General features: G+C 55.7%; 1 protein-coding gene across 1 annotated transcript in view; it reads right to left on the reverse strand.

Annotated features, from left to right (window-relative positions):
* Positions 1–24,886, reverse strand: part of LOC101518551 (NADPH--cytochrome P450 reductase) — a 35,449-nt gene extending 10,563 nt beyond the window's left edge. The window contains exons 1-2 of the mRNA XM_058680825.1: positions 24,761–24,886; positions 1,129–1,320 (exon numbers count right to left, since the gene is read on the reverse strand). Coding sequence (XP_058536808.1) covers positions 1,129–1,316 — 188 coding nt within the window. The 5' untranslated portion in view covers positions 1,317–1,320; positions 24,761–24,886. The remainder of the gene's footprint in view (positions 1–1,128; positions 1,321–24,760) is intronic.
* Between the last annotated feature and the right edge of the window lie 989 nt (positions 24,887–25,875).

The raw sequence follows: 25,875 nt of genomic DNA on the forward strand, positions 1-25,875 counted from the left end.
TGGTCCTGCACCTGCAGCTTATGTAGACTGGGAGGGACTGGGTAGCACTGGACGGATCCGGTCTCACCTCCGTGTGGTGGACATCATAGAATGTGCGCTCTGTGCCCTGCACACACTGCTGAACCCCCTGGTCCCTCCCTTCTTGGGGTGACCCTGAGGACCAGAGCTAGGCCCTCCCCACTTCGAGCCACAGCAACCAGTGTTTGTCTTGGAACCCCTCAAACAGCCCCCACTGGTCAGGGGGCTCCCACTCCCCACTGAGTACACCTGAGTCAGAATCACTCAACTCCCTTGCCCCATCCGCCTTCTCCCTCCTGGCCATCTCAGGAGAATCTTCCAGCTCCAGCCTGGGGAACCCCCACTCCCAGCTCAGCTGCGCCTGTTGCCCACACCCAGCCAGGCCCAGCCACCACTGAACCCCCACGAATCCCCACTGCCTCCTCCCATCCCCAGCCCCCCACCCAACCAGAGCCCCCCATGAGACTACAAAGAGGGGGTCTGTTCTGTGGGCCGGCCTGTGGCACAGGAGCCACACAAGCATCTGACCTGACAGGCCCCTGGGACTTTCAAACTCAGCCTCGTCAACCCCACCTCCACCCACGTGCTCCCATGGGGCCTGGACGGAATCTGCTGGGGAGGGGAGAACTGTAGAGCAAAGTCTCCTGTGCCCTCAGGGCAGCCACTGTCCCAAGCAGCTTCCACAAGGCTCATAGGTGCCAATTTCAAACAGACAGGGTCAAAGGCAGCAGATGGTCTGTCGTTGGGACTCCTGAAAGGGAAATCTAGAGCGCAGGCGGCGGGGGCTGGTGCTCCTAGGCAGACTCCTGAGCGCCCCGAGAGGCCCGAGTCCCGCAGTGTGCTTGGGGTGCTGGGATGGAGCCTTTGGGTACCATAGGCTGCATGTTGGCCCAGGCTCAGACCCCAGGGGTGAGCGGGCTCTGCCAGGCTGTGCTGGGCTGTGCTGAGCACGTGCCCCAAGGGACTGAAGGGAAACTGACCCGGTGTGGCTGTGCCCCCTAGAAGGAGCATCTGGAGGCTCCCACTCCCATAGGAGATCCAGGCCTCAGGTGACCTGTGGTGGGGGAAGCTGGTGTTGTCAGACCCCAAACGCACCCAAGCGCCACTTACGTCGACTGGAGCTTGGTGAACTCGGGGACTTCCTCCTTTTTCTTACGGAAGAGGAACCAGTAGGTGAGCAGCCCCACGATGAGGGAGAACAGGACGGCGTCCGTCATGCTGAAGGCCGCTGCTTCCTCGGCCACCGCCTCGGGCATTGTGGCACTGGCGTCCCCGTGGGAGTCCCCCATGTTGATCATGAAGCTGTCAAGAGAGGCAGAGAGGGGGGACAGACGTCAGTGGGGAGCACAGGGGACACCCAAAGCACTGACCAGTGGCCAGCAGGTTCTTGCTTGCGCTCCATGCCCCCACCCCCTGGATCCAACGGCAGCCCAGGGAATACAGCGGGCGACACAGTGCAGAAACCAAGGCCTCTCAAGGGACTGAGCTCCTCTGAGCTGTCCCCCGAGCGCCCTGTGCAGTAAGGATGCCCCTGTGCCCAAGGTCCAGGGTCGACCAATCACGTTGCTTTGTCTGATGTCACCAGCACAGGAGACCCAGGGCATGAGCTCAGGGGCAAGGGGGTGCCCAAGCTGGGTAACTGACCCTCAACAAACACACTGGATCTAGGGCCCGGGAGGCTTCCCTGCTTGGCAATACTCCTCTGCTCCTAGAAGCCCAGTGTTTTAGCTGACACTCTTGGTGGAGCAGCCGGTAAAGCTGCAGGCTGTGGTGCTGGTATCCCGTACGGGTGCAGGTTCGTGTCCCAGCTGCTCTATTTCCCATCCAGTTCCCAGCTAATGCACCTGGGAGAGGAGTGGAAGATGGCTCAAGTGCTTTGACCACTGCACCCACGTGAAGACGGAAGCTCTTGGCTCCACACCAGCCAGCTCCAGCCACTGTGGCTGATGGAAGATTTCTTTGTTCCTTTCTCTCTCACACTCTGTATTTCCAAATACACACATAAATCATTAGAAAAGAAAAAATGGCCTGGCGCTATGGCTCACTGCCTAAATCCTTGCGTTGCATACACTAGGATCCCACTTCCCATCCAGCTCCCTGCTGGGAGTGGAGGATGGCCCAAAGCCTTGGAACCTGGCTCCTGGCTTCAGAATAGCTCAGCTGCAGTTGTTGTTGCCATTTGGGGAGTAAATTAGCGAATGGAAGATCTGTCTCTCCTGTCCATAAAATTTGATCTGTCTTTCCAATAAATTAAAAAAAAAAAAGAAAAATCTAACTCAAACCTCCCTGATGGAAACCCACAATGGCTTCAAGGCACACTTGATGCAAAGTCTGAAGCCCTTCCTCCGATTACCAGGTCTGCCTCGAGCTGGCCTTGCAACCCCCTCCTGCCCCTTAGCACTCTCCCCATCTCACTCCTCACGGGCTGCCTGTCTCTGCCCTGTTTGCTCCTGCTGCTGAGCCACCTCACCAGGACTCTCCCCTGCTGCCTGCAGGGTCTGCTTCCCTGCCGTCAGGCCTCTGCTGGGACGTGGCCAGCTCAGTGACACTGCCAGACCCCGACGGCTGTGAACTGGCCAACTACACCAACTCGCGCACAAGCAAGCGGCAGGCAGCCCTCTGTGCTGCAGCGGGTAAGCATCAGGCAAGGAGGTCCTGGAGCTTTTTCTGATCATCCCAAAGGCACAGTCCACCCCTCCCAGGGATGCTGCAGCCTGGGAGGCTGACCACGGCCACCTTCTTCTTTTTTTTTTTTTTAAAGATTTTATTCATTTTATTACAGCCAGATATACACATAGGAGGAGAGACAGAGAGGAAGATCTTCCGTCCGATGATTCACTCCCCAAGTGAGCCGCAACGGGCTGGTGCGCGCCGATCTGATGCCGGGAACCAGGAACCTCTTCCGGGTCTCCCACGGGGGTGCAGGGTCCCAATGCATTGGGCCATCCTCAACTGCCTTCCCAGGCCACAAGCAGGGAGCTGGATGGGAGGTGGAGCTGCTGGGATTAGAACCGGCGCCCATATGGGATCCCGGGGCTTTCAAGGCGAGGACTTTAGCCGCTAGGCCATGCCACCTTCTTCTTGTCTGTTCTGTCTCTAGCACCTGCCCTCACTTGTCCTTTCCACCTCCCACAGCACCCCGAGTGCAAGGTCAGGGTCACAAACTCTTGAACTGTCAGGGAAACTTGGAGGATGCTGACAGGCCCCGCCCACTGTGAGCGCACTAGCCCCACACACTGTGGCTGTATCCCCTGCACCCTGAGGTCCCCAAGCAGCACCCACGTGGTCTCAACACAGCATAGCACATTCCAACAGCTCCGCTCTGACCCCTGAGCATCCAGTAAAGTCACCAAAGGCCAGATCATATCCCTCTCTGCAGGAGGGGCACGGGCAGGGAGCCCACCTGGGAGGGCCTTGTGGGATCTGCACCCGCCTCCTCTGAGGGCCCGTGATCATGATCATTTCCCAGGAGCCACACGGCACCTTGGCCTGACCTCCTCTGCTGCCCCTCGCTTCCCCCTCCTCCTGCAGACCCCAGCTCAGCAGGGCCACGAGCCACTGCTCAGTAACTACCCAAGGAATGGACAAATACCCTAGAAGCATGGAACATAAGTGGGAAAGCATCACTAACTCACAGCATGACAGTTCAAAAGAGACATGCCACCCCCCAAACCCCACAATGTAGTGTAGCTGGTTAGGCCTCTGCCTGTGGTGCTGACATCCCATATGGGTGCCTGGTTCAAGCTCCAGCTGCTCCGTTTCCCTTCCAGTTCTCTGCTTGTATCCTGGGAAAGCAGTGGAGAATCACCCAAGTCCTTGGGACCCTGTACCCACGTGAGAGTCCCTGGCTCCTGGCTTCAGACTGGCCCAGCTCTGGCCGTTGTGGCCACTTGGGGAGTGAGCAAGCAGATGGAAGATCTCACTCTCTGTAACCCTGTCTTCCAAATAAAAGAAATAAATCACTTGGAAAAAAAAAAAAAAGGATGGTCTGTGAGTGTCTGCCTGGCCATCCTCTAGGATGGAGGTCCCCAAGCTCTCTGTTCTCCCCAGGCCGACAGGAGCGCCTGGCAGTCCGACCCAGGAGGCCAATGGAAGGAATGAAGCCCCTACACGTTTCTGTTTTTCTAATAAAATGCCACAGATTAAAAAAAAAAAATGGGGAATCACAAAGCCCGCCCCTCAGGGTTCCAGACAGTGTTTGCTTAGAGGGAGTTTTTGGAGACGATGTGAAAAATCTGCATTATGAAAAGAAAACTGCATGGATTTCAACATTATTTTGTAGCAAACTCCTTATCTGTTGACACGTCCCTAAGCATCCTCTTCCGGTGCACGCACCTGCTGCGGTCAGTGCCTCCGGGGGACCAGGTGCTGTGGGCACAGCTGCTACCCTGTAGCCTTTGTGCATCACTATGTTGCATTGCTACTCTTTTAAACAGTAGTAACACAACAGCCAGGGCTTGGGCCAGGCAGAAACCAGGAACCAGGAACTCCATCTGGGTCTCCTCCCTCCATGGGAGCCATCCTCCGTGGCCTTCCCAGGCACCTTAGCAGGGAGCCGGATCGGAAGATCAGCAGCATGGACTTGACACAGCACCCTGATATGGGATGCTGGAGTGACAAACAGCAGCAGCGACCGCTGCACCCCCTTGTTTCTTTTTGATCTCCAGCTGACTGCATCGATGGCCACAGAACCCATATCAACGGAGGACCGGTGGCACACACGTATCCTGACCGCTGTTTTTCCTGAATTCCGGCAGCTGGCCACAGCTCCAGCCCAGCACACGGCAGAAAAAGACAGGCTCACCCAAGGGTCTTTTCAACGCTTGTGGTGGATGGAACTGAAATATGAAACTACTTTTGGTGCTCTTCTCCCCCCCAAAACTCCCTGCAATCCATGCATGAATTGTCCACAGTGTGCATTTACCGGGAACACTTTCCAAGTTCCCTCGTTCATAGCTCAGTGTTCAAGGTATATATATGTGTGTATATATGCGTGTGTGTATATATACATATATACACACACAGATTGTGTGTGTGTGTGTGTGCGCATGCAGGCCAAGCCTCAGGATACAGGTGTGTGTGGCTGTGTGTGTGTGACATTGGTGACAGCAAGGGAAGGCTTGCTCCCCATCCAGCTGCTGACCCCAGTGGAGGTCACAGGGCTGTGACTGTGTTCACTGTGGGCAGTGCATGGGCACTGCCCATGCCTGGGTGTCGGGGGGCAGGAGGCACCTGGCAGGAAGTGGCAAGGAGGGCGGGCAGCAAGAAGGAAGCCCTGTGCTCCCAGGAAGCTGCTGCAGACCAGCGACTGCTGGGCCAGCTCCAGTGGATGGTCCGGAGGAAGAGGGGAAGCTGATGGCCACCGTGGGCACACACCTGCTGTGGGCTTATCTGCAGCTCATGCAGCTGCCTGTCAACTGGCATCTCTGGTCAAACTTGGCAGCTTCTCAGGGAGTGAACAATCAGCCTAGCAGATGAGACGGCCGCAGCAGAGGGCCGGTCTGATTCCCAGCTGCGGCTCCTGACTCCCACCGCTTCCTGCCAGGGCAGACCCTGGCGGACAGTGGCAACAGCTCAGGCACCTGGGTGCCCGCCACCCACGTGGGAGATCTGGAGGGCGTTCCCAGCTCTTGGCTCCGGCTCGGGCCTAGTCCTGCCATCGTGGGTATATGGGGAATGGACCAGTGAGAGGGAACTCTGTTGTCAAATAAATGATAAAAAAAATCTTAAGGAAGAATCAAGAGATTCTTGAACAGGCCCCCCCCCATCCCCTTCTCACAATTTTGGGGAGTCCAGCAGGATGCTCTGCTGTAGCCTCCTGATGTCCTGCCTACTGCTGCATCACATGAGACCAGAGCTGGGAGGAAGAAGAGGGCACACGGGGCCCCCAGGGGCGGGCTCGGGGGACTGAGAGTCCTGCTAGCAGCAGCAATAACAAGCAGGATCTGCAGGCTCTGGGGTGCCTCAGTGGGAAGCGAGGGGATGTGTTTGGAAATGCGGGGGTGTGTGCAGGTGGCAAGTGAGAGATGAACTTCACAGGGGGCGTGAGGCCATGTGCCAGGGGGCACGGGGACCCACAGACCAGGCTATCTTGGGCAAAGAGTGGCACGATGGGCAGCTGCACACTGTTGGGTAGCACCTGCACCTATAGCCCCATGCAATCCCGGCCAGGGCATCTGGGAGAACACTGAGCACGGCAGACAGCCACCCAGCACCCCCAGTAGGTGCCCTTTCCCCCACATACCAGGGCTTTGTCCCCAGACTTCCCGTGACTGCCATGTGTCTGACGCAATGTTCCGAAAGGGGAAGGCAGCTAGGGGGCGAGACCCACGGCAGCATGACTGGCAGGCTGCAGGCAGTGGGGAGCTCAGCCCTGCCCTGCTGACTGTGCCCCGGGGGTGCCGCCACTGCCACTGGGACTACCCATGCCTGAGTGTCAAAGGCCTACCCATGCCTGAGTGTCAAAGGCCAACAGGATACAACCAGACAAGGTCTCCAGGAATGCGGGGCTGGGGCGCAAGAGCAAAAACAGAAGGAATCTCAGAGGGCTGGCTCACGGAAGCCAGGGATGCCTTCTCTGGGCAGAACCGGAACCCTGGAGGACACAGTTTTACTGTACGAGCTGCCTGCCACGGGTGTCTGGAATTAGAACGAGCTGGGGGGAGGTATGATTCCTGTGGGAGTGGGAGAGGTGTGGCCACAGAGGCTGGGTAACTGGATCCTAATGACAAGACAAGCCCCGGCACCTCCCCAAGCACTTGGACACACACCGGCCAAAGTCATGAGCAAGCTAGGGAACTGGCTGAGAGCCAGGGTGCTAGACCAACTCCTGGGCTCCGCCCTGGGCTAATGCTTAACAACAGATTCCTGGCTCTTCTCCCACGAACTGTGGACGTGCCCGCACGCGTGCACACACGCATGGTGGAAAAGACACGGCAGACGACGGACGTGGTGACCACCCCAGGGCAGACCCCTGGGACAGGTGTGGGGGGCAGGGAAGGGTCTGGGACAGGTTCTCTGACAAGGCTGGCTGGCTGCTTCCACTCACACAACTATGTTTCACCAAGATGTTTCAGGGCTGAATAAACATATCCTGGTTCCCGGCTCCCGGCTCCCTGGGCCCATGAAGGCGCTAAGTTTCTTCAAACCCATCTGAGTCCATGCAGGCCAGAGCAACTATCCCGACGAAGCTCAGCTCGCTGCTCCTCAGGCTGGGGAGGGAGGGCTCGGCCCAGGAACCTTAGCCATGGGGGGCGGCGAGGCAGAGCCACAGACCCTGGGGTGCCCTACTCCAAGTTCCTCAGCAACCGTTCCTGACTTCCACTTAGGATGAAAATCTGATATAGGAATCTGACCCCTCACGCGTCTATCTACTCTCTAGAATTTTCCTTCACTTTTTCTCATACATAAACCTAAGTCTACATGTAAACAAACTACACAACCAGAGGGAAGGTGGGCCAGCTAAGGCACATTTTCAAGTTGCTAAATGATCCTTTAGAATAATATTTGCTTTGCACACAGTCTACTGTGCAGAGTTAGATATTTCCTTATATTCTTGGCTTACCACCACAGTTTTTCATCATCTAAACACAAGTTGAGCATTGATCTCGACACAAGAAAGATGAGAGGAAAAAAAGGCCCTGGGCCTGGCATGATGGCCTAGCAGCTAAAATCCTCACCTTGAACGTGCTGGACTGCTATATGGGCGCTGGTTCTAATTCCAGCGGCCCCGCTTCCCATCCAGCTCCCTGCTTGTGGCCTGGGAAAGCAGTGGAGGACAACCCAAAGCCTTGGGACCTTGCACCCACATGGGAGTCCAGGAAGAGGCTCCGGGCTCCTAGCTTCAGATTGGCTGTTGCAGTCCCTTGGGAAGTCAATCAGTGGACAGAAGGTCTTCCGGTCTCTCTTCCTCTCTGTATGTCTGACTTTGCAATAAAAATAAGTAAATCTTAAAATAAATAAATAAAAAGCCCTGTGGCTGGCAGCTGCCATTTGTGACATCAACATACTCCATCAGATAACTAGTTCCAGTTCCGGCTGCTCTACTTCTGATCCAGCCCCTTGCTGATGCTCCCGGGGAGGTGGCAAAGGATGGCCCAAGTGCTGGGGCCCTGCCATGCCAAGTGGGAGAGCCAGGATGGAGCTCCAGGCTGCTGGTCTCTGGCCCAGCCCTAGCTGCCAGGCCATCTGGAGAGTGACCCAGGGGAGACAAGACTTCTCTTTTTCTCAGTGCTTGCCTTGGAGCAAGGCTCCTGCTGGGAAGAGGCTCCAGGGAAACTTCTGGCAGGGCCCACGCTCAGGACAAGGACCTGAGCTGCCTGTGGTCTGGGAGCTTGTGTGCAAGGCCACCAGGCCCCGGCCACTGGCCCCGCTTTTCCCAGTGTGGCAGCGTCGTGCTGTGCCTTAGCATATATACGCGACAAAGGGTAGGCACAAGACAACATTCAAGGGGCCAGATTCAATCTTGCCCCACATGTCTACCTCTCATCTGCTAACTGTTGTTAACAATTAACATATGTTATCTAACTAGAAAAATATTTCTAAAGTTCAAAAAAAAATTTTGTTTTAAAGGCAGAGTTAGAGAAGTATGAGGGAAAATATTTTCCATCTATTGGCTCCCCAAAGGGCCACAACGACCAGGGCCGGCCCATACCCAAAGCCAGAGGCCTGGAACTCCATCCAATGTGGGCAGCAGGGGCCGGGGCACTCGGGCCTTCCTCCAAGCAAGAGAACACTGTAGGATCTGGATCGGGGAAGTGGAACAGCCAGGACTCAAACCAGTGACCACATGGGATGCCGTTGTTGGGGGTACTGACTAAACCCACTGCACTACAATGCCAGCTCCTAAAGCTCTCTTCTTCAGGGGAAACAAAACACTCAGGCCCTCGGAGCCAGTGGTTCTTCCCTTGGACTATGCCTCTCCCTTGGTGCCGAGGCATCTATGTTCCAATCCTGTTTGTGACAGCCCAAACAGACGCTTACGCTTCCAAGCAAGAGAACACCAAGCAGCAGACTTGCCGTTCTGTGGGAACTGGGCATCTGCCCTATGGTTAAGACACCAAGTCCATGGACGGGATGCCTGGTCTGCCCGCTGATGCAGACCCTGGTAGTCAACAGCGTTGGCTCAAAGCAGCCGCGTTCCTGCCACCCCCAGAGACTGGCACTGCCATCCTGGCTCGTGGCTCCACCCTGGGCCAGTGCCAGCCCCACCTGCTGCAGGTATTCAGAGTTAACCAACGATGGGCGCTCCGTGTTTCTCCCTCATCAAATAAAAATGAAATAAAATAATTACATAAGACCATAGTACTCTTACGGGAGGACTGCCAAAACAAATTAAAAAAAATATATATATATACACACACACATAAAGGAAGCTGTATTTTTATTAATAGAAGAAAAACTAGGTATTTCTCGGGGAAAAAAAAATAACCCAGAGGGATACGGACAATAAAACAGAACTTTCCTCTAGAATGCTGTTTGTTGGCAGGTGGCAGCAGGCACAACCTCTGTCTGTCCCTGTGTACAGAGATGCCTGGTAAACCTACAACACACAAGGAAGTGGCTGGAAGGGGAAGCTGCACACACAGACACAGGATGGCAAGAGCCCGGGGGTGGCCACTCGTGTACACAAGTTTCCCACAAGGATATGCAGGTGCAAAAGTGTGCACGTGACTTGACAGCGTTCCTCTACTATGAAGGCTGAGAGGCAATGGCACCTCTGGGCCAGCTGAGCCACACCTGGAGCCCTGCCTCTCACCTTCCAAGCACTGTGCCCTGGATTCTCCTGCAGAGGAGTCCACGGCTGGGGTGGGGAAAAGGGTGCATGGCCTCAGGGCACCTGCTGTGCCGGGGAGCCAGCAGGGTTGCGGGGGAAGGGACGTGGGTGTTTGCTGGTGGGGCTCATGCTGGAACATCCACCCTAGCTTCAGAACAGGCCCCATTGGCTGTGGAGGAGAGCCCACAGGACCTGAGAGAAATCTAAGGATTCACATGGGTACAATAAGCAAGCACTGGGGTGTGAGTGGGGGCTTCAGGGGCAGAACACAGCGGCCCCATGGCAGGAATAACAGCTTCAGGAAGTTGAAGGTCTTGGCTGCCGCTGCTTCCTTGGGGAGTGGGCCTCTCCCGACCCACACAGGGTCAGATGAGAAACTAACTGGCTGCAGGCAGAGAGAGAGAGCGAGAGAGAGAGAGAGAGCGCGCAACAGCTCCAACATGAGAAGGAAGCAACATGACAACCCTCCAGACACAGCGCACCTCACGCACGGCACCATTTCTGTGACGCTCCACCAAAAACCACATAAAGTGACTCTGACGATAAGGAAACGTCAGACAGATCCAAAACCAATGGACAGTCTCCAAACAAAAGGCCTGGTTTTCTGGAAAATGTCAGGGTTACACCAGACAAAGCGAGCGAGGACTGCTCCCAATCAAAAGGAAACAAGAATGCTACCAGCCGGTGACCCTGGACTGCAGAGACTGTGCCGCTGCTATGCAACCCCTCATGGGGCAAAGCGCGGGTCCCGGACTGGAGAGTACAGCAGCCTGTTTACGTTCCTGACTTCTGGAAGATATGGACAGTTGCACTCAGAAGCAAGTAACACTGTGTTTCGCAGCTCACCAGCCACCTGCCATCCTGCAGAGGGGAGGGTTCAAATCCCAGCTGAAGCTCAGCTGCTCCACTTGGAATCCAGTTCCAGGCTACTGTGCCTGGGAAGGCAGTAGCTGCCAGCACAGGTACTTGGGGACTTGCCACCCACAGGGGAGACCCAGATGGAGCTCCGGGCTTCTGACTTCAGCCTGGCTCAGCCCTTGGTGTTCTGGCTATTGGGTCCACCCTTTAATATTTTCTTTACAAAGTTTACATGTAGGAATCGGGTCCAAAAGGAGCTGACTTTTGGATACAGTACAAGGAGAGGCAGTGGCGGCATCCAGCCGACCCCACCTGCGGCTATTAGCTGTGGATGAGAACCCAGAGGACCTGAGAAAAACCCTCCGCTCAGCACTGACACAAACAAGCAAGCACGCGGGGAGGAGCACTTCCAGTGGGCAGCAGGACGCCAACAGCCCCTGCGGCAGGAATGAAGGCCTCTGGAAGACCAAGGCCTTGGCAAGCACTGCTTCCACCACGGCGGGGAGAGAAGCCAACAGCTCCAGTGCAAGAAGGAAGTGATGTTACACGCCCCCGGACACAATGCACCTTACGCACGGCACCATTTCTGTGGGCATTCTACCACACACCACACAAAGTGGAGCTTACGACAAAGAAACGTCAGACAGATCCCAAACTGACGGACGGCCTACAAACCAAAGGCCTGGCTTTCTGGAAAATGTCAGGGTCACACACAAGACTACCCCTTCCCCAAGCCAAGGACATGTGACTTTATTTCTGGACTCTCTAGTCCCCGGCTCCGCGCCTGCCTGAGTGAGTGGTCCCACGCTGGCTTGCTCACCCTAGCTTCAGGACAAGTTCACAGATGAGGAAGTGACTCGGTCCCAAGGGAGGGCTCTGGCTGCTGGGAGTCCTTCGCTGGGCAGGAACCGGGAAGAGAAAGACACCAGTGAGAAAAGGGGACCAAGTCCACCAAGGTTTGAGGCTGACCTTGGGAGCATAGCAACATCCACCCATGCCTCCAACCACATGTGCAGAACTGCTGGTGATTTATTTATTGATTGATTATTAGAAAGTTAGATTTACAGAGAGAAGATAGAGAGAAAGATCTTCCATCTGCTGGTTCACCCCCAAGTGCCCACTACAGGCTGTAGCTGAGGTGATCCAAAGCCAGGAGCCTCTTCCAGGTCTCCCACGCGGGTGGCACGGTCCCAAAAGGCTTTGAGCCATTCTCGATTGCTTTCCCAGGCCACAAGCAGGGAGCTGGATGGGAAGTGGAGCACCTGGGATACAAACCAGTGCCCATATGGGATCCCAGCACAAGCAGGGCAAGGACTTCAGCCACTAAGCTACCATGCCGGGCCCCAGGTGCATTCGCTTAAAAAAACAAAAACCAAAAAGCAACTGCCAACGCCTGATCTGGCTAGGGATGTTGTGTTGGGCTAAACTCGTGTTCTGGATCATTCCATTTTGATTGCAGAAGGTGATATCATGAGGGAAGTGGGAGGGCAGGGTATGACAAGAAGACTCCTTGTGCCAGGTATTCAATGCTCCTGGGGTACAAAACAAAACACGAGGCCGGAGGCTTCTGAACAGCTCCGGCATTCCCACCTGGGTCAGCCTCATGTTCCAGGTGCACATTTTATTCAGGCAAGTGCTGAGTAAACTGGCAATCTGCCTCGTAGTCTCCAAGAAACAAGGTCCTTAAACAAAACAAAGCAAGGCCTTCAGCATGGCAGACGCAGTGCCCGCCTGGCTCACGGCGCCGCCTCACCAAGCAGGAGCTGTGGGAACCAATGCTGGGACTCCTGGGCCGGGGCTGCGCTGGGCCGGCGCCGCTCTGGGCACCCGCACCCAGTCCTGTCTCCTGGTCTGTACCACACACTGTATTTAGATCAATATTCCACTCGTTCTAGAGACAAATATCTCAGTGGTAACCAACTTACACAGGGAGAGTTCCTTTAGATGTTTTTCATTTGAAAGGCTGGCGGACGAGTACATGTGCAAGCGAGCGCACACACACCCCCATCTGCTGGCACAATGCCCAAACACCTGCAACAGCTGAAGCCAGGAGACAGGACCTCAATCTGGGAAACCCACCCTACGTGGGTGACAGGAAGCTAAGGACTTCAGCCATCATAGCTGCCCCCCGCACTCTGGGGTGCACATTGGTAGCAGGAAAGCTGGAATGGGACACACTGGGGACTCAGACTCTGACAGGGCACCTTAACTGCTATGCCAGATTTCCACCCACAGAGGGAGATTTAAGGACCCTGGGCGAATGGGCCCAGCGCAGTAGCCTAGTGGCTAAAGTCCTCGCCTTGCACGTGCTGGGATCCCATGTGGGCACTGGTTCTAATCCAGGCGGTCTCACTTCCCATCCAGCTCCCTGCTGTGGTCTGGGAAGGCAGTCGAGGATGGCCCAAAGCCTTGGGAGCCTGTGTGGGAGACCCAGAGGAAGCTTCCAGGTTCAGATAAGTTCAGCTCCAGCCATTGCGGCTACTTGGGGAGTGAATCAATGGACCAAAGATCTTTCTCTGTCTCTCCTTCTCTCCGTATATCTGACTTTTCAGTAAAAATAAACATTTTTTTTTTTAAAAAAAAAAAACGACCCCGACATGTCCTACTTAATGAAAAAGGTGGAGCAGTGGACACAGGCCCTGTTGTAAAAGGAGACTATGGCAGCACATTTGGTGCTGTAGCAGAACCGAACTAACCGGACAACTACCCCAAACAAATGACAGCCAAATAACCTCGTGAGTGGAGCCCATGGGAGGGTGACATTATCCTCAGATCGGTAAAATCGGCAGCATTTCAGAACTATCCAAACCACCTGGACAGAACCCTCGGGATATGCACACACTGAGACTCTGGGTTGATATGAGGAGGTGGTTCCTCATCCCTGGTACTGGGACGTGTGGAAAGTCATGAGTGGTTTCTCCCTTTGTCTCTCCCCTACCCCCGGAAACAACAAGAAATAGCAAATTTGGAAGCAATCAATTCACCCAGTTTTCCCTAAACCTTGATCCTCCCCACCCTGATCAACCATGTAATCATTATAAATTTATTTAAAAAAAAAAAAAAAAGGACCCTGGGCAGGGACGGGTGGGGGTCTCTGTCTCGGTCACCTTCTGTGGCAGCCTCGCTCTCACTTGAGAGTTGCAGACCAGAAGGGCCTCAACCTCCGGCTCACCGTGGTGCCAGTGGTCCTCCTGCTGGCCAAGTTACCCAGGTTCAGCCATCAATGGCTGTGCCCACTCAGCAAAACCGGATTTCTGCTGGGACAGCGTGGCATGGCTGTTGGGCACACAGGGCAGGTGTTAAGCCATGCCTTCCTTGCCCACGGCTGACAATAGCTCTTTGGCAAGCTGCCAGGTGCCACAGCACCGATGCACAGCAACCCGGAGTCCAAGTGTGCTCACAGGTCCAGCTGGAGCCTCAGACAGCGGTGCTGTGGCCGCCCCTCCCAGCTCTGCTTGTATCTCACCATGACCTCAGACTGGCATGAGGGCGCCGGGCACCAACTCCAGGTTGCTCTGTGACTGCGCCCGGAGGGCCACACCTCGTGCATCAGCTCTGGGACTTAAACAGCCCAGCACGAACATGTGAGTAATGATTAGATCCCAACACAAGGGCCTCAGGAGATGGGCAAGCAGCTTCTATAAAAGCAGCTCCACTATTACCACCCCACTGATGAGACTGCCTGTCAGCACACACCACTGCTCGGAGTGACCCTGACAGGCCAGTAGCTTAGGACAGGTGCACCAGGTCACCCCAAGGATATGGTGGACCCAGTGCCCGGTGCAGCAAGCTGTGGGGATGTGCTGGGCACTCCAGCAGCTTCCAGTTAGAAAGCCACACACACACCCCCGGCCAGAGGAGGTGCACCTCCACGCTGCTGTAGTGGGAGCCGGGGTTCTCCTGAGTGCATGCAGAGCACACCAGGGTTTCTGCTAGATCTGTGCAGGCAGAGCCCCGCCAGGTAGGCAGAGTGCCCACCAGGCCCCCATCAGGTGACCCCACCAGAGCCTCAAGTGGGTGTTCACTGCTCCACCCTCAGGATGTGGCTGCTGCAATGGGGTGGGGGGGAAGGCCCAAGGGCACACTCTAATCCACAAATGATGCTTGTCATGCCCTCTCATAGTCCACGTCCACTTCTGGAGGGGTGCAGGGGGTGGGCAGCTGTGATCCAGATGCCACAGCTCCCACCAGGGTGTGTGGGTTCGAGTCCCAGCTTAGCTTCCTGCTAATATGCAGCCTGGAAGGTGGTAGCGCATGATAGCCCAAGTACCTGTGTCCTGGCCATGCCTGTGGGACACCTGGCTGGAGTCCCAGGCTCCTGGTTTTTTCCTCACACACTGCTGGCCACTGTGAACAGGGGGGTATAGACCAGCAAATGGATGATCTTGGTTTGCGTCTATCTCTTCTCTCTGCTCGCCAAATATAACAATAAATTAAAATTTTTCTTTAAAAAGAGGAATGTGGGGCCCCCAGCAGCGTGGCCTAACGGCTAAAGTCCTCACCTTGAGCGCACCAGGATCCCATATGGACGCCGGTTCTAATCCCGACAGCTCCACTTCCCATCCAGCTCCCTGCTTGTGGCCTGGGAAAGCAGTCGAGGATGGCCCAAAGATTTGGGACGCTGCACCGTGTGGGAGACCCGGAAGAGGTTCCAGGTTCCTGGCTTTGGATCGGCGCAGCACCGGCCCGTTGCGGCTCACTTGGGGAGTGAATCATCGGACGGAAGATCTTCCTCTCTGTCTCTCCTCCTCTCTGTATATCTGACTTTGTAATAAAATAAATAAATCTTTAAAAAAAAAAAAGGAATGTGGAGGGCACAGGAGCATTTGTGCACGCACATGTGTCCACCGTAGGCGTCTGGGACTTGTTCAAGGTATCTGGGAGTTGAGGACACAGTGGCTCGAGAACCTGGGGTGGTACTGTGGCACAGCAGGTTACACCAGCACCTGATGTTGGCATCACATAGGAGTGCCAATTTCAGTCCCACAGCAGGAGATGGCCCAAGTGCTCAGGTTCTTACACCCACAGGGGAGACCCAGCTGGGGCTCCTGACTCTTGGCTTTGACCTACTCAAGCTCTGATTGTTGCAGCCATGTGAGGAATTAGCTGATAGATGGAAGATCTCTCTCTCTGTAACTTTTTTTTTTTAAAGATTTATTATTATTATTGGAAAGCCGGATGTACAGAGAGGAGGAGAGACAGAGAGGAAGATCTTCCATCCGATGATTCACTCCCCAAGTGAGCCGCAACGGGCCGGTACGCGCAGATCCGATGCCAGGAACCTGGAACCTCTTCCGGGTCTCCCACAAGGGTGCAGGGTCCCAAACCTTTGGGCCATCCTCGACTGCTTTCCCAGGCCACAAGCAGGGAGCTGAATGGGAAGTGGAGCTGTCGGGATTAGAACCGGCGCCCATATGGGATCCCGGGGCATTCAAGGTGAGGACTTTAGCCGCTAGGCCACGCCGCCGGGCCCTCTCTGTAACTTTTGTCTCTCAACTAAATAACTCTTTAAACACAGATGCAAAACTTGTGATCTACAAACCTTGCTTTCAAGACCGGGCTAGCATGCACACCCCATGCAACACACACTTTGAAGGGCCTGACTCAGTGGTTTTCATCCACTGTGCAGCCACGGCCGCTAACTGCAAACACCCCAGAAAGGACTCTTACCCTTGGGGTAAGAGTGCGGGGTGCTGCCCAGCTGGAACTGAGCAACTCTGAGCAAGCCTGCAGAGCCTTGAGTAGCTCTACTGTACCCAGACCTCCGCCCACTCCGACCACCCACTCGGTCACCAGAGTCCTGATTCAACACTAACTGGGTCTGTGACACACGTTTTGCACTCACAGTGTGGCGCTCCATGAGCTCACAGTGTGCGTCCTCATGCTGACACTCTGCCGTGCAGCAACTGCAAACTCCGACACGGGCTCAAGGCCCCTCCAAGGCCAGGGAACTGCCAAGCGGCAGGGACAAGATTCGAAGCCAGGGCTGCTCCGCTGGCCAGCTGTGCGCCCTTCAAGACTTACTGAGAACAAGGCCAAAGCAAAGATAGGCGGCTGGCCGGCATGACCCAAGCGACGGCCTGCTCGCCCCATCAGCTGACAGCATGACTCCCCATTGCACAAGCCCCCGCATCTCTGCCCACCCTCTTTGTGCTCACCAGGCGTGGCCCAGCAGGAGGGTTCCGTGTGTGTCACACACTTAAGACCTCACCCAACACAGCCCCACACGTGCCCCGGCAGGAGGGCAGCCCGGACTCCACTCTCACGCAGGGCGGCAGGACAGTACTCATGGTGGAGTTACTCAGCAGCCTCCCACTCTGGCCCACCCTCTCTCCCGGGGCCTCGAGCTTCACCTCCACCTGCCATGGTGCACCAGTGCGCACGGCTGACTCGGCCCTGCCCCAGCAGTGTTACTACGTCGGAGCCTGCAGCTCTGGGGCCACTCGTGGAGAGCACGCCTCTGCCCTCTCCGCCTCGTACCATCGGCCCCTCACACTCATTGCGGGTCTTGTCTGTACTTGCGGGGCCTGGTCCGCGTGAGCTGAGGACAGAGGCTGCTGCATTCGGCTTGACAAGGGAGCTGGGGGGCGGGGAGTGCTTTCTGCGAGCATCGCTGCTGTTCATGTCCTCCCTTCTGGGACGGCTGTTGAGCCACCCCACCAGTCAGGAGCGTGCTAAGACTGGAACCTGTGGTATGTGGCATCTTCACCGCCATAGCCAAATGCCTGCTCCTAGACAGAAAACTGTGCCTAGAAAACTGCTCTGTGCCTAGACAGAAAACTAAAACTCATACCCGAAGTTTATCTTGTATCTTCAAATCACTTTCCAAGCTACAGAGAAGGCCGTGGGCATTTAGCCCAGTGGCCAGAATGCCTAGGATCTGAGCTCAGCACCCAGCTCTGATGCCCAGTTCCCTGCTAACACACATCCTGGGAGCAGCAGCAGGTGCCCGAGTTGTGGCTCCTGATACCTGTGTGGAGAATCTGTAGTCCCAGCTCCAGCCACCACCACTGTGACCTTCTGGGGGCTGGGAGCGCTCTGTCCGCAGATAAATCACCTCCCGTGGACCAGATCCAATCCTGACATCTCAGTTCTACCAACACGCACGATCAATTACTCTGGGCAATAACCATAAGAGACGGATGTCAGATTCACTTGCTCATCCGGTTAGTATTTTTTAAAAATGGTTTACTAATTTTTATTTAAGAGGCAAAGAGACAGGGCCAGAGGTCTGCCATTCACTAATTCACTTTCCAAATGCCTGCAACAGCCAGGACTGGACCAGCGCAAAGACAGGAGCTGGGGAATCAGGAGGAGGGGCCTAGGAGCCAAGGACTTGAGCTGCCACCTGCTGCCTCCCAGGGAGTGCATTGTGGGGAGCCTGAGTCAGAAGCAGGAGCTGAGACACGGACTCACACTCCTGCGCAGTGCGGGTGCCCCCAGTAGCACATTAACTGCAGCCCTGAACGCCTGCCCTATGGTGCAGTTGCTGGCTGCCACGCTGTGCCCTGGCTCCCGCTGGCAGAAAGCACGGGTAGCCGTGCTAACTGAACCCAGTCCACTCCAACCACAGGGACACTGGGGAGGGGCAGGCAGTGTCCTCCCACTCTTAGCTCTACGGAAGCAGCAGCAGAAAAAGACACTAGACTATAAATCAGCAAGAGTGACTACAAGTTCTTGAGTGAAGCATGTGAAAAAAAAAAAAACAGGGCCTGAACCCCAACCCTGTACTGGTACCATGGACAGATCGTGAGAGGGGCTGGGCAAGCAAGGACTGTGGACCACCCAGCACAGCAGGGCTACCCTAAGATCACAAGCAGCAGAAAGATTCCAAGGCCAAAACTCACATGAGCTGGTGGTGGAAGGGGGTGCAGGACGAGACAGGAAAGCGAAGGAAAAGGTGTGTCCGTTTGAGCCTCAGGACCAGGAAGGCAGTGAGGTCACAACTGGGGACAGAGACCTTGTAGCATTTGCAGATCAGTTACATAAGGGACTGTGGCTGATGTGGCCATGTCACACCGTGTGATTTCGTAAGTCATCACAAAGGTTCTGAAACCCTTAACCAAAACCAACAAACAGCCTAGTCCTGGGCAGACCATGCCCCCTGATGCCTGGCCCCACCCCTGCACAGGCCCCGGCGCCATTGGCTTACTGGCAGTCCTGCGGGTGTAAGAGCCTCTGTTGCAGTCTGTTTGCTGTGCAGATAGCTCACTTCTGGTGACACACACAGGCAGTGCATCTGAGTTCAGGGGTCATTGGGAGTTCATGTGTTCCTATTCAGCCCTGGCAACCTTTGTCCAGGCCCAGCCACCCCAGACAGGCGATGAGGACCAGGATGCCGGGGCGGAGCAGAGGAGGGGCGGGAGAGGAAACTGGGATCACAGTGTTCCCATGTCACGCACACAAGCAGCAAGCGGGGGCGGGGGACCTGTGGAGCTGGAACTGTGTGTGCCGGGTGGGCTGGGGAGCCCACGGGGAAAAGTCAAAGACCACACAGGGGCTGGGGGGGGAAGATCAGAGGGAAGGCCTGAAGGCCAGCTGCCCGCTCATGGAAGGATGTTATGTAATGCCCAAGCAGAGGACATGTGAGCCCAAGCTTCCCAGCCACGGGCGTGCCCTCTGAAGATCTCAGCTCCCCAAGATTAGTCAACCGCAACCAGCACCAGTGGCCCAGAATTAGATTGGGGGTTAGCCTGGAAACCTCACCTTCCTACAACACTGGAACAAAAGCTGTGGCCCCTGAAGGGGCCACACACAGGTGTACACACATACACACAGATGTGCAACTCGTACACACATGTGGGTGCACACACCGTGCTAAGCCCAACAGGTGCACAGCCCTCGGCCGAGGGCTAGGAGGATAGATGCCTGCAGGATGCTGTGTGAGCTCAGATGTGCACTGACTATAAAGACCGCAGGGTATGTGAGCTCACTCAGAGGGCGCTGAGAAAGTCTGGACCCTCAATATCAGGAGACCCGCCCATAGCAGGGTCTCCTCACCAGTCCCCACATTGGCTCATCATGCCCCTTCAGATGGACTGCTCTGAGCAACTTTGGCCTTGTGGGCTCAGAGCGTTCCTAACCAACTCTTGACCCAACTCAATGACACCTTGGGGATGGCAAAGCAGAGGGAGCGGATATGTCAGCATCCCATATGGCTGCTCTGCTTCTGATCCAGCTCTCTGTTAATGCAGCTGGGAAAGCAGAAGACAATGGCCCAAGTCCTTGGGTCCGTGCCACCCACGTGGGAGACCCAGATGGAGTGCAGGGCTCCTGGTTTTAGCCCAGTCCAGCCTTGGCGGTTGCTACTATTTGGGGAGTGAATCAGAAACAGCAGAGTTCTCTCTGTCGTGCTGTCTTTTAAATAAACATTTTGGAACAAATAAACAGTATTACACACACCCTGCCCATCGCCCAAGGCAGCTCAAGTTACCCGAGCCCTCACACCTGTCACCTCCAGGAAGAGCTATGCATAGCTGTTTGTTCATCTGCTGCCTGCCCTGCCTACTGGCACTCTCTAGTGCCCGCACCAGGCCCTCCGCATGGAGGTTCACAGCCTGAGGGGACCACTCGGCATCTGCTGAGAACCGGCAGCATCAGCCGGCTACTGAAAAGGCCACCCTTTGTGAGCTACTCCAGGAGGCGGGCAGGCAGGTGCAGCAGGGGAGTCTGCTCTGACTTTCCTGATGAACATATGAAGTCCCAGGCCTGAACAGGCAGGCAAGCCACCACCTCTGGCCAAATCCCTTTTCCCACCTGCCAGGAGCCTTGAGTTTTGGTAGAATGCCAGGGAAGGCAACCACACAGCAAACTCAGTTGGCTTCTGCAGCCCTGGTGACAGCTGCTAACAGCTGGTGTTGCCTGTCTCTCGGGGCCGGCCACCACTGGCTTTACCGTGTCTCATGCTACTAGATAACGTAGACACACAAGATGACATGCGTTCAACTCATGTTCTGTGGGACTATGAGGGAGGGGCAGTCACCTCATGAAGTAATCGTATGAACCAAGAGATTTCCCCTTCACCAAAGGGGGAAAAAAATCCTCTACAGTCAGAAAACAAATACACAACACAGGAGGGACAGGGGCTCAGGACCCTCGTGAACTTGACCCGCACAGGTTGTAAGAGAGGATGTCCACCTCCTAGCCACCCACCAACCCAGGGAAGTCACCAGAATTCTGATACTGTGTGCATGTGCAGCATGCACAATACAATCTTGGCACAGAGCTGGCGTACCACCGCAAGAGGCCTTCAAAGGCACAGAGCTGGCGTACCACCGCAAGAGGCCTTCAAAGTGCACGGAGGGGCAGCCGGGACACAGCAGCGAAGACACGGTTTACGACACTTGCATCCCATCGGAGATCATGGGTTTTGTGTCCTGGCTGCTCACTTCTGATCCAGCTCCCTGCTCATGTGCCTGGAAAGCACTGGCAGTTGGTGCAAGTGTCGGGGCCCCTGTACCGGTGTGGGAGACAGAGATGAAGGCCCTGGCTTCAGAGGGGCCCAGGTATAGCCCCTGAAGCCATTTATACCCATGTGGGAGACCTGTAATTCTGCCTTTCAAATTAATAACTTCTTTTATTTTAAAAAAAAGGGGGGCCCCCGGCAGTGTGGCCTAGCGGCTTAAGTCCTCACCTTGAGCGCCCCGGGATCCCATATGGGCGCCGGTTCTAATCCCAGAAGCTCCACTTCCCATCCAGCTCCCTGCTTGTGGCCTGGGAAAGCAGTCGAGGATGGTCCAAAGCCTTGGGACCCTGCACCTGCGTGGGAGACCCGGAAGAGGTTCCTGGTTCCCGGCTTCAGCTTGGCGCAGCACCGGCCATTGTGGTCACTTGGGGAATGAATCATCGGATGGAAGATCTCCCTCTCTGTCTCTCCTCCTCTCTGTACATCTGACTTTGTAATAAAAAAATAAATACATCTTAAAAAAAGAATAAAATAAATCTTTAAAAAAAAGGGTGGGGGCAATAAATCTTTTTTATGAAAGCATGAAGAAGGCCTGCAGCAATGGCCCAGTGACTAAATCCTTGCCTTCCAGCACCAAGATCCCATATGGGTGCCAGTCCAAGTCCTGACTGCCACCCTTCCAGCTCCCTGCTTGTGGCCTGGGAAAGTAGCAGAGGATGGCCTAAAGCCTTGGGACCCTGCACCTGCGTGGGAGACCCGAACGAAGCTCCGGGCTCCAGCTAGTGCAGCCACTTGAGGAGTGACCCAGTGAACAGAGGTTGTATCTTGCTATCTCTCCTTCTCTCTATAAATATGTCTTTCCAATAAATCTTTAAAAGGAAACAAAAAAGTTCATGAAGAGTATTATTTAAAAAAAAAATCTTTCCATGGATTTCTAGATCAGCCACTGCATTGAACTTTGAATCACACTGTCCAGGAACTTTGTGAGGTGCCCTGGTACAAACGTCCCCCCGCGTGGGCGTTCTTCAGAAGCGTTCTTGGGGTTCCTGATGGCAGCACTGCAAGCCAGTGCCTCACTGCAGGGGGAATGAGACCTGCTGATGTTTAAATCCATAAACTGCCCCCCCACACACACACACCCACACACCACAGGATTTCCCTGGCAGCTGTCACCTTATGACACAGGTGGTGTTTGCCTGCCCCAGTTCAAGGTCAGATCCAAAGGGATCTGTCATCCCTACCCGTTCACCTCTAGTCCCCTCACAACTCCAACGGTGCTTGGGACACTGCAGGTCACTGACATCTACCAAGCAAATGAATACGCGGTATTTCAGAAAGTTCGTGGAAAATTGAGTTGAACTCATTGTTACTAAAACTCTTAGAGCCAGGCCTGGGGTTTTCACAGCACGTGCTTTCTGGGATTTGTCTGAAGGCCTTCTGCTCCCCAAAGCATGGATTTCAACATCTGTCACCTTATCTCTCACCCCCAGTTTTGAAGTGCCCGCATACAAGTCACAGGCCACACATGCTGCTCTGGCTACTTGCCTTCTCAGAATCCAGGATGTAAAAATATTTGACAGGCACACCAAGCTAACGTGAGTTCATGATAGGACAAAGCTGCACGCAACACCACTGGCCTTTGGCGGTACCCGCTGCCCTGTGACACCCCAGGATCGATGGATCGTGTCTGAGACAAGGAAGCGGGAGACCCTGCCCCACAGACACAGCCTGGCAGCCAAGGACTCCAAGGTCGCCCTCGGACCTTAAATGGCAGGCTCAGCACCATGTTTCGGCTTCATGCTACAAAATTCAGCAGTAACGAATCTGTTGCTTTCAGTACAAGACAGAGTCTAAGAAAACTGGTGCTGTTATCTGAAGAAAAACATCTAGAGCTTAGATTGGACACTGCTAGACACACGTCACAGGGAACAACTCTGAGAGATGCTATCTTCATCACCTATTTCTGCAAACGGTTTTTTTTTATAATTACTTTGTAATTAACATTTATAGAAAGTCATTTCTGGGGGCCAACATGGAAGCACAGCCGGTTCAGCTGCTGCTCGTTCTTTATCAGGACACCAGTTTGAGTCCTGGCTGCTTCGCTCCCAATCCAGTTCCCTGCTAAGGCACCTGGGAAGGCAGCAGCAGGTGATCCAAGTCCCTGGACCCCCCGCCACCCATGCAGGAGACAAGCTGGCTAGGAGGTTCTTTTGAGCCCTTTCTTGGGTTGTCAGTGAAACGTTCTAGCCTGGCCAAGCAGGCTTCCATTAACTCACCTTGGACTCAGCGAACCTGACTTCCAAGTGATTAGGGGAGGCCCAACCTTGAGTTGATGGCAGATCCTAAAACTTCAGGTTTGTCAGGTGCGGCACTCCCCCACCCCCTTGGCTGTTTATAACCTGTACCAGCCAGGAGTGGGAGTGTCCCCTGCCCTGCCCAGGAAAGGATGATGGCCACCCACGGTGTGATGCTACACACCCCTGGGGCTTGTTGGGGTTCAAACCCAAGCAACCAGATGCGGGACTGCTGGAGAGGTAAGCTCCCGCACCACCACAACCACACACAGCTGGAGACAGTAACAGTCCCCACTCCCAAATGCACACACACCTGTTTTCCAGACGTTTCGGACAACAGTTCAGCTGGCACTCTCCCTGGAAACAGGTTCCCAAGCCGGATGGTAGCAACCACACGAGCCACTCTCAATAGGAAAAGAGCTCCTTCCAGGGACACAGACTGACCTGTTCCCCACACACACTGATTTATCAACCTGGCCTTCTACCCCGTTATCCTAACCCAGCCACTCCCCAGGGATGTCACCAGCACACTCAAGGCCTGAGGACACTGGATGGCTGCAGAGGTGTGTCCCAGGACCCCCTCCCCTCAAGGTGGTGGGGGGCCTACACAGGTACTCAGGGTTCTCAGTTTTATTCCCCAAGGTTCTTTCCTACCACCACCTCTGTCCTCCATTACAGATTTCATTCTTTCCGGAGTAAGTGACGGCCCCCAAACACCCCAACCGTCAGTGGAGGAACAGCTAAAGTCGAGGTCAAGTTCCCCGGAGGGTGCCCCTCCCCCCTCTGAGGCCCAAGGAACCTCGACCTCTTACCCCATTGCTCCCCCAGTGAAGCTAAGGGAAATCTCGGCTGCCCAGCCAGGAGCCTGAGTGACCACCTCGTCCCCGGTCCGGGGAGGGGGAGGACGGGGAGTGACGCCGGACACCGGCTCCAGGATGCCCCTCAGCCCTGCAGTGGGCACTCCTGAGGCTGCAGGCCAGATTCTGGTCCCCTTCGTGCCAGGGGGGCACGAATCATTTTACGTAATTCGTTGCCGCCCGGGATTCCAAGAAACCAATGGGGAAACTGAGGCCGAGCGGTGCAGCCGAAGGGCAGCGGCACGCGAAACCCGGAGCCCCGGCCCCTCGGTCACTGTGAAGCCCCTCGGCGGAAGGGCTTGAAATGGGGGGTGTGGGGTGCGTTGGTCCCAGGCTGGGGACAGGTGGACCCCGAGTTGTCAGCTAAAAGGACCACCCGGGGCAGCGCCAGGGCGGGAGCAAACGTGAGGAGCCTCGGTTCTGAAGGCCCGCCACAGCGCCCAGCGCCCAGCGCCCAGAGCGTCCAGGCAGGGAACGCACTGCCCGCACTCCGGCGAGCACCCCGGGGCCCGGCGCTCCCCACAGCCCGCGACCCCAGGCCGCACTCACTTACCGCAGGCGGCCGGCAGTTCTCTGGGGGCACCTGGGCAAGTACGCAGGCCCGCACCACCGAGGCGCTACCAACGGCCGCGCGGCCGCGGGGGTGGAGGCGTGGCGCTCGGGGCCGCCGCTCCGCCCATCCGGGCCGCGTGCGCGCCCCCGAGGCGGGGCTCGCCGACGCTCCCCCCCCCACGCATCCGAGTCTTGGTACGGCGCAGCCTGGCCACGCCCCCTCGGCTCGCGGGTGGGCGTGCCCAACTCGATGCAGGCTCCCGGTTCCGGGCTCCGGGCTCCAGGGCGGGTGGTCCGGGCCGTGGGGTGGGGTGGGCGGCGAGGCCTGCACGTGGAGGCTGCGGGTTCCTCTGCACGGTGATGAGAAAAGCCAGTCACCGGAACCACACCGCCTTTGTTACCTGTTGTTAGGGTGGGTGAATGACCCCACTTCTCCCCAGAGCTCTGGGACACTCTTGGAAAAATAAAAAAAACTGGTTACCCGTGTCATCCCCTAACAACCAAATCCCGTAAAAAATGGCAAAACAGGCCATGAAGAGGGCATCGATGTGGCCCTGGGCACCGGACCCCTTAGGGGTGAGGACCCCCTGCTCCCACCCCATATGCCCCACCGGTCGCTAAGCCCTGCCTCTCCCACCACCCTCGCCCTACTTCAGGCCCACCTGCGATCACCTTTCCCCGCGATGACCTCAGCTGTGTCTGCCACCTCCCCTGTCTTTCCCACACTCGCTGCCCCGCCTTCCCCGCCTTCCCAGCCATCACCACCCCCCAAAGATGTCCCGCTTTCCAGGTATAAATTCGGAATCACTGCAGATATTAAAAGTTATTTAAAACAAAAAAGAATAAACAACATCACAAGCTCACGGAAGGATCTGTGGATCTGCGGCAACACATCTCCAAAAGGCCTTTTGAGGTTATGACATCAACCCCAGAAGGCATCAATTAGGCGATTGAGAAATCTGTATGCTTGCAAGACAGAGCCTCACCGGCAAAGTCAGAAGGTAAAATGTGGGCCCCGCGTGATAGCGTAATGGTTAAGGTCCTCGCCTTGAACGTCCAGGGATCCCATATGGGCACCGACCGGTCCTAATCCCAACAGCCCCACTTCCCATCCAG

This window comes from Ochotona princeps, chromosome 24 (genome assembly GCF_030435755.1).
Source record: "Ochotona princeps isolate mOchPri1 chromosome 24, mOchPri1.hap1, whole genome shotgun sequence".
Lineage (NCBI taxonomy): Eukaryota > Metazoa > Chordata > Mammalia > Lagomorpha > Ochotonidae > Ochotona > Ochotona princeps.